The following is a 13501-nucleotide window of genomic DNA, read 5'->3' as shown; positions in this document are numbered from 1 at the left end:
AAGTTTTACAATACAAAATTGGCTTATTATTTTTAAAGTATTCTCGCTGGCAACAACAAAAAGAATAAGGAACAGAATGGAGAGAAAGAGTTGGAAGATGAAAACTTAACAGGGCTCCTATAATATTGAACAATAGGTTTTACTCGATGCATGGATAAAGGATACACAATTATTAATAATTTATAAATATTACCAACACACATTATAAGCAACCACTTACTGCTATAGAAATACGTAGATATTGAGACATACAGTTAGGTAGAGGCAACAAAAATAAAAATCCGTCGATGTTCAATTATTAACAATCATTAAATTGGCGGGAGCAAGTGGTAACGGTGACGGTAGAACAGTAGGAATAGCAGAAACAGAAACAGGAGCAGGAGCAGAAGCGTCAGAATCAGAACAGGCAACGAACGAAGGAACGAAAGAACGGAAGGATATGAATTACTGTAAATTTTTATGGTTTAAGTTATCTATACGGCAGTGTGTGTGCATGTTATTGTCCTGAATGTGATTACACATATAAGCAGGTATGTATATCACGTCCTGTTTAACGGTATTGTTTTCCCTTATTTTTTGTTTGTTATTATTTTATTATTATATATTTTATTTTTGTTGTTGTTGTTGACTTTATGGGCATAATGTGAAGAGCCACAAAATAAATCATAAAAATAAATAAAGCTGCTATACACAATGGAATCCTTTATCAAAATGTTTTTATTAAATAGAGTTCCGATTTCGATATTTGTGTCCTTGCGGGTATCGTTTGGGTGGGAAATTGGTTATTTGTCTGCCTCTGCCCCTGTGTGCCTCGCTCTCTCTTCCTCTATATTTAAGTCTTAGTCATATTGTGTATCGTTTCGGTCTGTCGGTCGATTGAGGAGAGGATATAATATGAAAAATAACGGTTGAGTAAGTATATCGTTGGCAATCTTTATTCTTATTGAATTGTCTCTTTGTGTGTCGATGGATAAACGAGTATGTATGTATGTCTGTATACTCCTATGAATATGAAAGGATTCCTCCACATTGTATATTAATACAGCTTTGGTCCAAAAATTAAGAACAAAACTTAATTGTTTTTAAATAAGTCGTCAGATCACTTTTGTAGTGAAAGTGATCTAAAATACAACCATTTAATTTTAGTTTTAAATATTATGTCAACGTTTTAAAAAGTAAAATTACTTTACAAAATTTTGGGTATATTCTGCAGGCTTCATAAAGGCTGAATACTTGATTTAATATTTAAAAAACAATACATTTCCGTTAAAAATGCCAGTTAATTTATTTTGTTGAAGGATTGTACAGAGTAGGTCCAAAGTTAATCCTTATTTTTGGTTGTGTATACGCTTCAACAACGCTGGGGAATATTGCGACGTTACTTTGAAAATCATGGTAATGGTGCAGAATGTGTGCGAAAATTGCGTACGGATTTTGGAATAATAGAAGCACCGTCAGCTCCGTATGTTTGTTATCTTTTGAAAAAAGTGAGAGATAGCTGGCATCCTCATCGATAAACCAAAGCGTGAAAAGCCAAAAATAGTGCGTACACACGAGAATATTGCTGCTGTGCCAGAAAGTGCTCGTGAAGCGCCTCGACATCAACTCACCGTCGCGTCATTCTCAACAATTGAACATTTCGGAGACATCACTGAGACGAATTTTGTATAAAGACCTTGGTAGGACGCCAAACAAAGTCCAATTGGTTCAGGAGTGGAAGCCTACTGACCAACCAATGCGTTTTCGATTCGCTAAGTGGGCCTACTATCATCTTTCATCTTTTCAGATGAAGCTCATTTTAATCTTTGCGGGTTTGCAATTAAGCAAAATTGTCGCATTTGGGGGCACAGAAAACCCGCACGCATACATTGAAAAGCCGATACACCCAAAACGAGTCAATGTTTGGTGCGGATTTCGGTCTAGAGTAAAATTGGGCCATTTTTCTTGGAAATGAGAAAGGAGTGGCCTTTACAGTCAATGGCGATAATTATGTTGAACGATTTTTTCTTCACGAAAATTGAAGAGGAAGAAGAGCCATACAGCCGAAGCTACAATCGATTTTTAGCACCCTGTTTTTGAAGATCGGATTATCAGCCGCAGAGTTGATGTCGTTTGGCCACCTCGGAGCTGCGATTTGACACCGTTGGACTAATATTCCATTTGTTTGGAGGTAAAAGTCATTAAGGAACAAAATACAATTTTTCAAGACAGCAAAAACGGGGATATGTTCAATAATTAATAGTTAAATAGTAAATTTAGAGTTATATTCACTTAGTGGCTTTTCATACTAATGGGAAATGATTACATCAACACACAATGACTTTTTCTCGAATTTGGAAAATAATGAACTTAGTGACTTTTACTTCCAAGCAGGCGTTAAAGATAAGTGTTACGTCGATAAGCCAGAAAAAATCAGAAAAAATTGACGCTTTAAATGACAATATTCGTGAAGCCATTGGTGAAATACAGCTGCACACAATCGATAATGTGCTTAAAAATTGGCCTGATCGTGAAGGCTACTGTATGGCCAGCCAAAGAAGCCATTTGAACTAAATTATTTTTCATTATTAACCGGAAGGATTGCAGTTTCAAATTTGAAAAAATATGAAGTAGGTAGTTTTTTATAGCATTTTCAATAAAAAAAAGTTATGTGGCGGACCTTTTATAAAGAATTAAGCTGATGGAGAACATTCGTACTAAAGTACAAGCACTGAGCTCAGATGTTATAGGTACGAAGTGCCATGGAAAACGCTCTAGAAAGGCCACGGCTCTGTGAGCAGGAAGCAGCTGGTAATTTGAGGGACACTATTTTCCATAGAAAAAATCCCCATTAACCATACTTAATGATTCCAAAGAAATAGATAGGATGCGACCCACATTTCCCAGTTATATCCGTTTGACGATATTTCTAAAAATGTTACATTTTCTTCACAAAGTTCAAGTCTTTAAAACTCGGTTTATTGATAAATAAGAACATCAATTTTTCAGGCTTTAGACCTCTGTTTTAAATTTAAGTCTGAGATAGAACTTCGATTTAATGGAGTCTCAAATTTGGGGCCTTGGATATTAGAATTCGATTAAGCAATGTTTTTTCTACTTCGCAAGGCCTGATTTTTAGATCGGTCTTAAATTAAATTAAATTTCAGAACACAAGAATATTTCATGTGTTTTAATAAACTATTTAAAGAAAATATATAAACCAGGACGGTTTGCCAAAAAGTCATAGATATTAGTTGCATCATGTAAAATGTTGCGGACGCTGAGAGTTTCATAAAGTTTAAACCTATTAAACTACTTACTTTGCAGGCCCTTCGTTTTAGATTTACAAATTTTTCTCATCAAATGGTGGGAGAATATAATACATACTTGAAATTGTAATGACCACGTGATTCTTGGGTCTGCATTAGTAGACATAAGAGCTATTTAAATTGTGTCGAGAATTAATTTGAACTAATGGTTCGATTTTTCAAGAAACATTGGAAAAAATCAAATAGAAACCAATTTATTTTGATCTGTATGCAAGTAAAGATGTGCAGTGCAATACGAAAGTCGAATATGTTTACATTTATCAAAAAAAAATTAAAAACATCAATTTTAAACGAAATCCATTAAAACACGAATACACTCAATCCGAAAATAAACAAAAACTGACAAATATTTTTTACTTCGTTCGTAAAATGTCAGAATTTTGAGGTGCTACAAAAATCGAAACAAAACACACTAGAAGTTAGTTCTACTCAACTAAGATCTAAAACTCCTAGAATTCAAAAATGATTTAAAACCAAGTTTTATAGATATGATTAGATGGAAGAAATATACTTACTTACTTAGATCCTCAGATCTGTTAAGTCCGTTGGGAGTCCTTTAAGTGGCATAGTAAGCCTACGCGCCATCATGTGCGGTTTCCGAAGAAGTATTTTAGCTCCCTCCAGCTCTTGCGCACTGTGCTTCTCGGTCGTCCAGCTCTCCTTCCTTCTTGTGTTAGTGGATTCCAATGCATTGTTGGCCTATAATGCTGTCGTTACCTTTTCGAAGCGTATCTAATCCATTGCCACTTACGCCTTTTAAGTTTTCAATTTATTTTAGAACTTTGTCTAGGAATTCGCCGTTTGTGTTTGATATTTTGAATTCAATATCTTTCTGTATTTTCATGATATTCCAGTCGAAATTCGTTTCTTACAGTTTTGTGTTGTTTTTTTTAATAAGATTTTTCTAAAAAACTAACTTAATGTTAACAACAATATTTTGCATATTATAACATAAGTTTAATTTCAATATCTATTCTTTGCCCTACATTTTTAGTCAAAAATGGGATTTGTAAAGAGGAAATTATCGAAAGTTTTCCTCATATAAAAATATGTTTCACCAAACTCAAATTTTTAAAGTGCAATGTCTTTTCTGATAAATGAAAAGGTTTGTTATTATATTATTGTTTTTTCTTTGCAAATTATATTTAGAATTTTGAAAAACTTTTTAGTAAGAGAAGAGTAAAGAGAAATGTTCATTTGTAAGAATATGAGTTTGTTTTGAAAAGTTGCCGAAAACTAATAAAAAAGTATATGAACCATTTTGAAAATGAATTCATATTCTATTTTTTTTAAATTTTGACGAATTAACCACGAACATGAATTTTGAATTTTAGGGATAATTTTTGTGTCAATTTTAAAAAACGTGGGTTTTTTAAGAGAGCTTGTAAAATAATTTATACTAAATGTATCGCATTTGAAGAATATTTGGAATACGAAGAAGTAAGTTTATACCAAATAGTGTTGAACTAAGAATTAACGGAAATGATTTTTTGAGTTACCATCGATTTATGTTGTTTAAAATTGGAAATTAACTACAATTTAATAGCCAATGGAATTTGTTTTTGAGTCCCTTGCAACAACTTTTGTGAGCACTACATTGGGCTGAGAATGGAACCCAATATCACGGTGCGGTGGCGGCGTTGCGTCTATGCACGGAATAATTAAAGCGACCGTCTGCAGAGTAGGTCATTGAGTGCTGAACAGTATTATTGATACACTCTTCTCTATAACCAAATGCTGGGCACAAAATTGTTTAGGCATAACCGCGAATATTTTTCCCAAGGAGGGTTTCCTAATGTAACTGGATGTGTTGACAGTACCCTAATGGATATTACCTCTCTAATTGGTTTAAATTCATATTTTTCCTTAATGAACACAATCTAAGATTTACTCTGCAACTTTTCAAAATACGAATAAATTTTAGAATTGTGTTTAAATTTTGTGTGAAACACTTTTACTTTTGACTTTTCAAATGAAGTCTGAAAAATTGAAAAGTTTGTTCACTTTGTAAATTTTGTGGAACACTTTGCACTTTACTTTTCAGGATATTATTTTTGTGCACAGTGAAAAGTGGTTGGTGAAACAGACCTTAGGTCCAGTTATTAAGAATCCTATACTTAAAAACATAGCTTCGGTAATATAACAGTATTCTTGTGGGCCATATCCTACTAAAAACGATACCTAAAATGGATCATGTTTATTAAAGAAAACATTCTACGTTATCTCAACATGTACAACTTTTTTTAAATCATTACATCCATACAAAAAAATTGACACGCGGTTATCCAAGAGAAGTAACCCTTACTTATCAATTATACTGTCACCTTCAACTTTCAAACATTGCAAGCTGCAAAACAATCCTTCTTCAATCTATTCTTAATTCATTAATTTGTATTTCAACACCTTAAAGTGCATTGGGCTATCTCCTTTACGCCTCCTAGTTTGTGTAGATTTTTTTTTTAAAAATGAACCCGCTTTCGGGTACTTCTGTTCAATTCACCATTTATGAAGATTGTGCCTTTCAAATTTAACTAGCTTTAGGTTTTTTTTATTAAAGCTTTTCTCAAAAGTTGTTTTAAAAGGATATTTTCCGGATTCTTTCAATTTTCTTAACTTATGTGACATTAACATTCTTGCAGAACTTCTATCGACCTGACGATCTTAAATAATGCAAACTATCATTATTATTATATCATTCACTTACATTCACAAACAAGACTATTATATGAGTTTTCAAGTGTTCCTTAACGAGTATTATTTCTAACTGATTTATTGTGCATTTCTGTTCGTTTGTGTACTCATAAAATTTTTATTTAAATACTTTTAGACAACATATTGATCGTTCCCATATAATATAGCTTTTTTCAAAAGTAAGAGATGCTCCCAATATTTTGGCTATGACTGTTTGTTTATGGAACAATATTAACTATTACATAACGTATAAATGTATATATGTTGGAATTGAATGTGAGCTTGACAGAGGACATGGATTGAATAATCAAAGGTTCAATCGAGATATCATTCTACGGATATATAATACATATACTTTATACATATCTATCCTCTTTTATGTTACATAATTATTTTAATCTTTTGATGTGAAAGAATTTTAGCTAGGCACTTAATAATGGGTCTTTCTAATCTCGGTAACCTTATTTCTAATGAGATTGATAAGTTTTCTTATGGCTATACCTACCTTTAAAATTCATACATACCTAACCTACGAGTATATCTATACAACTCTCCTAAATATGTTTGAGCTTAATTTTCAAGGGTATGATGAAGGTATACCTTATACTTCACATCAAATACACAACAATTTTTGGAGTTCCATACGGTAAGGAAAAGGAACATAAAAAGGGTTGATTTTCTTTTTTTTAACGATGACCTTTTTAGGAAATTTAAAATTTAATCTAAATAGGTGTAGGTTAAGTATATTTCTTTTGAATTATACAAAATTTTCGATGTGATAATATTTTATCGTAGATATTGTGACCAAACAAAATATATAAAATTGAGTGTAATAAAGCTTAAAATATTAATTATGGAAGAGAAGTTAAAATCTTTTATTTTAAAACAAACGAATGATAAAAAGAGCAATTTCAATGAATAAGTTGTATATTTAGAGGTTGGTAAATTGCTTTGATACTTGGAATACATTTGTATTGGATTCAAACAAAGTAAGGATATGTTTAACCTTGACAGGATATATGACTTTAAGCCAAGACAAAAAATAAGCTTTCGTTTATTATGATGAAATGCAGGGAGGATGAGGTTAGTAGGTAGGTAGGTAGAAATGGCGATCTCAAGGCAACTTAGCCTAAGATCCAATTAGCGCTGTAGTGCGCCGTTTTGATACCAAAAACTTGTTTGACCTTTGATTGAAAGGAATAGATTGATAGAGAAGCTTCATAGCGATTATGTTAGAGCCATTTTGTCGCATTGAGAAAAAAGATTAGGTCTCTAATCTTTGTCTCAGGTAGCTCATCAAATTTTTGAAGGAATGCTTTTCCAAAGTATTTCATTCTAGTGTTTGCCAAAGCAGGACATTTGCAGAGGAAATGGATTATCGTTTCACTTTCTCTTTGGTCACTACAGCTACCGCAAAAGGTGTTGTAGGAGATACCCAACTTCTCCGCATGAACTTCTATAGGCCAATGTCCGGTACAAACCGCAACAATCCTGGCTATGTCTTGCCTTGGCCTTCATAGAAGATCGTTTGTACGGGTTTTGTTATAGGTGGGCCATATCTTCCTAGATATAATGCAGTTGGGTAAATTGCTCCACCTTCGGTTTGATTCAGTTTGGTAGATAGAAAAGATTTTACTCTTCATAGCACCAAGAGGAATGTTAACCATTTCCGCAAGTGAGCTATGAAGGGCCGATCCTTGCCTGGCTAGCTCGGCCGTTCATTTCCCACGATACCACTATGGCCCGGAACCCAGATCAGGGTGACACCGAGGTTAATATTCAGGCTCGCAAGCTCATCGCGACATTGCTGGGCCAATTAAGATGAGGATATGGCCGAGTTAATGGCTTTGACAGCTGCCTGACTGTCTGTAAAGATAGCCCCATTTCAGTTTTGGTTTGGGGTTTGTATAATAATAATAATAACCTTAAAACCTTTACTAATGCTCAAAGTAGGAGTGCAGTAGTCAGTGTCTACTGGGATAATATCTGAGGGAATCAATTTCGTAGTGTTGCTGTGACCATAAGGTTTTGACAACCAGCTATTAAATTCCTTCAGCCTAATAGCGCTGCAGGAAACTATGTATTTAATAAAAAGGTCGATTGGTAGAAGATCCAAAATAACGTTTTAGGAGTCCGTTGGGCAAGTACGCATGGCTCCTGTGGTGCCCACGCAAGCTGTTCTCTGAACCTTCTTTAGCTTATTAATATTATAGGCTTTGCTAAGAGCAGGCCACCACACAATCGAACCATATGTTAAGATTGGGCGTACTACGGCTGTGTACGTCCATAAAATCATCTTCGACTGAAGTCCCCACTTTTTGCCGAAAGTTTTGCTGCAGGCGTAGAAGGCAAGACAGGCCTTTTTAACCCGTACTTCAATATTTAGTTTCCAGTTTAGTTTAGGGTCGAGTATAACTTCCAAATATTTTGCACTGGAAGACAATGATAGGGTTTGACCGTTGAGTCGAGGTACAGTAGTTTTAATTTGGTTAACTCCTAGTCCACAACTCGTGGCCCAGTTGCTAACTTTCTTTAAAACTGACTCCGTGATTTCACTAATCACAGAGGTGTGCTTTCCTGACACCAATAGCACCAAATCATCCGCGTAGGCTACCGCCTTCACTCCACATCTCTCTAATTTAACGAGAATTGTATCCATCACCAGAAGCCATTGAAGAGGCGAAATTACACTACCCTGAGATGTTCCTCTACTCACGTGTTTTGCTGCGATTATATTGCCTAGAGTGGCTCGAATCTTCCTACCACTGAGCATGGAAATAATCCATTCTCGAATGAAGTCTTTTACACCTAACTTAACGAGCGATTCTTCTATGGATTCGGTAAGGACGTTGTTAAAAGCACCTTCTATGTCTAGGAAGGTGGCAAGAGTAAATTCTTTATAATGGATTGTTTGTTCTACAGTACGCACTACCTCATAGAGGGCAGTCTCCATAGATTTGCCCTTAAGATAAGCATGCTGAGAGCTTTCGAGAGGTCGTCCAACTAGGATTTCTCTAATATGGTAATCAAGAATGCGCTCCAAGGTTTTAAGCATAAAAGATGTTAAGCTTATTGGTCTGAAATCCTTTGCGGATTCGTGACCTTGCCTACCCACCTTCAGGATAAAAACTATTTTTACCTGTCTCCACGACATGGGCACATGTTTGAGAGGGAGGCATCCTTTGAAAATTTCTTCCAGCCATGGAGCTGCCACATCATGCAACTTTTGAAGCATAACTAGCAGTATGCCCTCCATGGCTGAGGTTTTATATGGAGAAAAAGTGTTGATGACCCTCAAAATATTTTCTCTGATTATAACGGAATTGACTTGCTCCACATGAGCTACGTTTAGCTCTGTGGTTTTAAGCGATTCGGGATTATCACTCTCGCAACCCGGAAAGTGCGTCCTCATCAGTAGCTCAAGAGTTTCGGCTGGAGAGGCTGTCCAGTTTCCATCAGGCTTTTTAGAAATGAAGGATTACAATGTTCCTTCGATAAAACTTTGCTGAGCCTTGCGGAGTCCTTTATGTCTTCGATTGATTGACAGTATTCTCTCCAGCCTTGTCTTTTGGCTGATGACAGGGCTTGCTTGTAAGTTCTAATAATTTGTTCTCTCTAAGGAAAATCGAATCTTGCATTGAACGTAAATATATTATCTCAAGTAAGAAAAAAGTTTGTATGTTCTGTGTAAACTTCATAAGAGAATAAAAGTCTTGTTTGGTGGTTTTTTGAACTGTTGAATTTGTTTTTTTACAGCATTTAAATCTTGAAGTATTTAATGGTTGCTTTAGCTAGTAATGAACATTAGGGTGGCTTAATATTTTGTTTGCATTCAGAAATTAAAATTTCATTGCTAATTTGCAAACTGTCATCTATTATTAAACTATTTGCAAAATTTTGTTTACAATTTTTTTCATTTCAGCATGTAGCTTTGTTGCTGGAAGATCAATCATTCAATTTTTTGCAATTTAATTTTGAATAAACTCTTAAGGAGGATATCAAATCATTCTGATCTACCCCTATTTCGCCAAGTCCTTTGATAGAGTCAGCCACGCTATTTTTATTAGAAGAATTAGACTTGCTCTCATGGTTGCATGCTGAAATGGGTGCTTTTATAATTGAAAGTTCGTATAAAATTGGTATTTAGATAATCTGTAAATCAGCAGTACCCCAAGGAAGCCACTTGGGTCCACTTCTCTTTCTTATCTTTATTTATGACATATCAGATATTTTTGCGAATTCCGTTCGATTTCTTTTTGTTGATGATTCCCAATTCTTCCCATAGACACAATCTGTCAATCATTGTCTTCGCTTACAAGATGACTTTTCTAGCCTAACAGAATGATGTCAGGTTAACCAACTTTGTAGATGTCGTTGACTTACTTTTTATTGCAACTTTTAACTAGTTGGTTACGAATGTAAAATTGAGAACATTTTATAGATAGAGTATTGTAAAAAAAGATTTTGGTGTGTTTTTTGTAGTTAGAGTAGAAAAGTTCAACCTAAATATTTTATTAATCGTTCACTTTGGTTTACCAGGAGTCCTTTTAATTAAAATATTACTCGTTTCCCTGAACAAATAGCTTGACAAATATACCAAACAAGTATCAAGTGGTGAGATCATGTGTTCATAATGTTTTTGGTAGGTTTAATTGAATAGCATGAAATGACAGTACCTGACAAATGTTCACATTCTTTGAAAAACTCATCAATTTTTAGTTTTTTTATTACAACATTATGTTTGCAGACAGTTTTTAAGAGTGTACCATTTTTACCGAAACTTTAAAGGAAATCGGTTTCAAAATAAGGAGATTCAAATAATTAATCTGCCAGAAATACACTTAATGAAATTAAACAATTTAAAAACAATGAAAAATATAATGAAAAAGCATTAACTTGTTATAGAGGTAATTTAACAAAAAAAATAAAAAGTATAATGTTTCAAAAGTAAAAAGTCGTCAGTGAAAATAATCTACTAGTGTCTTAAAAAAATGAAACTCCAAATTTTCGCACATTACCTAATAATTAATTATTATCTTTACATCATAAAACTTATATTTTTTCTCTTTTTTTAATATCATTTTAATAATAAAATTAATAATTGTTCTCTTCTTTTTCACAGCAAAAATGATTCGTCGAAGCAAACAAACAAACTAATTAAAATGTTAAATAGTGTGTAAATAAAATAAAATATTATTAATGTAGGTATAGTATTATCTGTGTTAAATAAATCTTAACAAAATATTAATTTAAATTATTACAAAAATAAAAAAATTAAAATGTTGTTATAGTGTTAAATAAAAAAAAAATTGTAAAAAATAAATAATAATTTTAAAATTATTATAATTAGAAAATGTCGGATTGAATTCAAAATGGCCACGTTAAGCTAATAGCGGTGCGAGTGCGTGACGTACGAGAACGTGTTAAAAGGGCGCGGACGAGGACAAGGACAAGGACGAGAACGAGAACCAAAACGAAACGACGACGGCGACGAAGACGACGACGAAGGGGGGATTCGAAATACGAGTAAAATATCGGGTTTCGACGAAGGACGACTTAGAAAGCGTAGTTTAGAAATTCAAAAAAAGAAAATTTCAAAAAAATCGTGTCCAAATTTAAATGTGCTATTTCTTGTGTCCATACAAATCATCTCTTTGTCCATATAAATGAGTCTTCTTCTGTCCATATAAATGCATAACGCACCAAGAAATGGATCCAAATAAATTCTATTGTCGCAGCAATAATATTAACATCAATAATAGCAGCAGCAGCAACAACAACAACAATTGCAACAACAATGGCTCACAAACATCATCAATAGCTTCTTCCTCGTCGTCGGTATCATCGTCTGCGGCGGCAGCAATAGCTGCTGCAGCTGCAACTGCGGCTGCAGCAACAGCCGCCTCATCTAATATCGGCCAAGATATTGTACCGAAGGGCAAATCCCAGCAATTGAATCGGGGGACCAATACAGGAAATTACATAAATGTTCTGCCTGTTCCCATTGGAGTGCAGTACCATCGGAGGAAATTAACGCCCCAGGAATATCAGTAAGTATGACTCTATATACCTTATTCTACCTTCCTGATGGCTGATAGCTATAAAAATCCTCCTCCATCATCCTGTATGGGTATATCGGCCAAAACCTGCCTACCTACAGGATCCTGTTACGCCTATTTTGTGTAATTATCCTCCCAACTCATTTAATCATTGTGAATTCCTCTCCTCTTCCTCTGGCCTCATTATGTGAGTTATTATTTTGTTTTTATTTATAATTTTATGTCTCTGTAGAATATATTTTCATTAATAATACAAAAGTTCTCATCCCCATATTTTTCACAGAAAGCAATTTTAACCGCAACAAGCTCCAATAAATAATCATTTATTGTTAATTTTAATATTTCATTAAATAATTTTTATTGAACATGCACAGGGTGAACCGAACATTAAGCCCATTTGAGGGGGCGTATATTTTTGTGTATTCTATTTTAACACCCTTAATTATTAAAATTTAAATAAACACCAATGTTTTTAATATAAATATGGACCTGGATATTTATATGTATGGTGTGGTGGAAAATTTGAATCATTTAAAAGATTAAAATGATTCCGAAAATATTTGGTAGTGTTAGTTGGTTTAAAATATAAAAATTTAACATAAGTGGTATTTTGAATTAATTTATTTGTTAACCGTTAAATTTTTGTTAATTTAAATGTCGATGTATTATCATGGAAGTGATGAAAGCTAGATGATGCTAATCCTAATACATATGAGTCAACTATAATCCAATAGATTTTCGAGTGAGATTGAAGTCCTTTAGAAAGACAAAATTTAATGGAAAGGTCATTAATCTGCAGTAAAGTTTTGCGTTTGAATTTTTGAGAGATAGTTTTTTGAATTTTAGAACACATTTTTCCATGATGATTGTTTTAGTGCATGAACGATATCATAATTAGATTTATTTCAACAAGAGCGTCAACTTTCTTACTTACTTAATTATGGACGCTTCAAACCGGGATTGACCTGGGCCATAACTTGTTTCCCCACTCAGCTCGATCTCTAGCTAAGTGTCTCCAGTTTCGAATGACAAGTTGGTTGATGTCCTCCATTACCTGCATGTCGCGGTCTTCCTCTACTGCCCCGTCCCTCGGGATTGGATTCCACGACCTTTCGGGCTAGAGCGTTGACCCAGCTCTACATGATCCAGCCATCTAAGTCGTTGGATTTTTATTCTTTTAACCAAGTCAATGTCACTGCACAGTCGTTGTATTCCTTCACCTTCCATTTATGCAGACGAGATCAAAAATCAATTTAAGATTTTTATGTGATTTTAGATGCTCGAAAAAGAACCCTACTACTCAATTGCTTTCTTAGTTTAAAGAAGCAATTTGCCAGAGTTATTTTTGGTTCGATTTTAGCGCTGGTGTCGTTGTATGAATTTGAATTTAAATACCTCAAAGTTATAGCTGTCCATATTGACGTTTCGTCCAAGACTACGTCG

At 34.1% G+C, this 13501-nt stretch overlaps 1 protein-coding gene across 1 annotated transcript in view; it reads left to right on the top strand.

Annotated features, from left to right (window-relative positions):
• The window catches only part of LOC129940932 (signal transducer and activator of transcription C-like), a 152956-nt gene that overhangs the window by 131358 nt on the left and 8097 nt on the right, over positions 1 to 13501 (top strand). Inside the window, exon 2 of the mRNA XM_056049458.1 lies at positions 11122 to 12049. Coding sequence (XP_055905433.1) covers positions 11709 to 12049 — 341 coding nt within the window. The 5' untranslated portion in view covers positions 11122 to 11708. The remainder of the gene's footprint in view (positions 1 to 11121; positions 12050 to 13501) is intronic.

Source organism: Eupeodes corollae, chromosome 1 (assembly GCF_945859685.1).
Source record: "Eupeodes corollae chromosome 1, idEupCoro1.1, whole genome shotgun sequence".
Classification (NCBI taxonomy): domain Eukaryota; kingdom Metazoa; phylum Arthropoda; class Insecta; order Diptera; family Syrphidae; genus Eupeodes; species Eupeodes corollae.
This window is presented reverse-complemented; position numbering and strand designations above follow the sequence as displayed.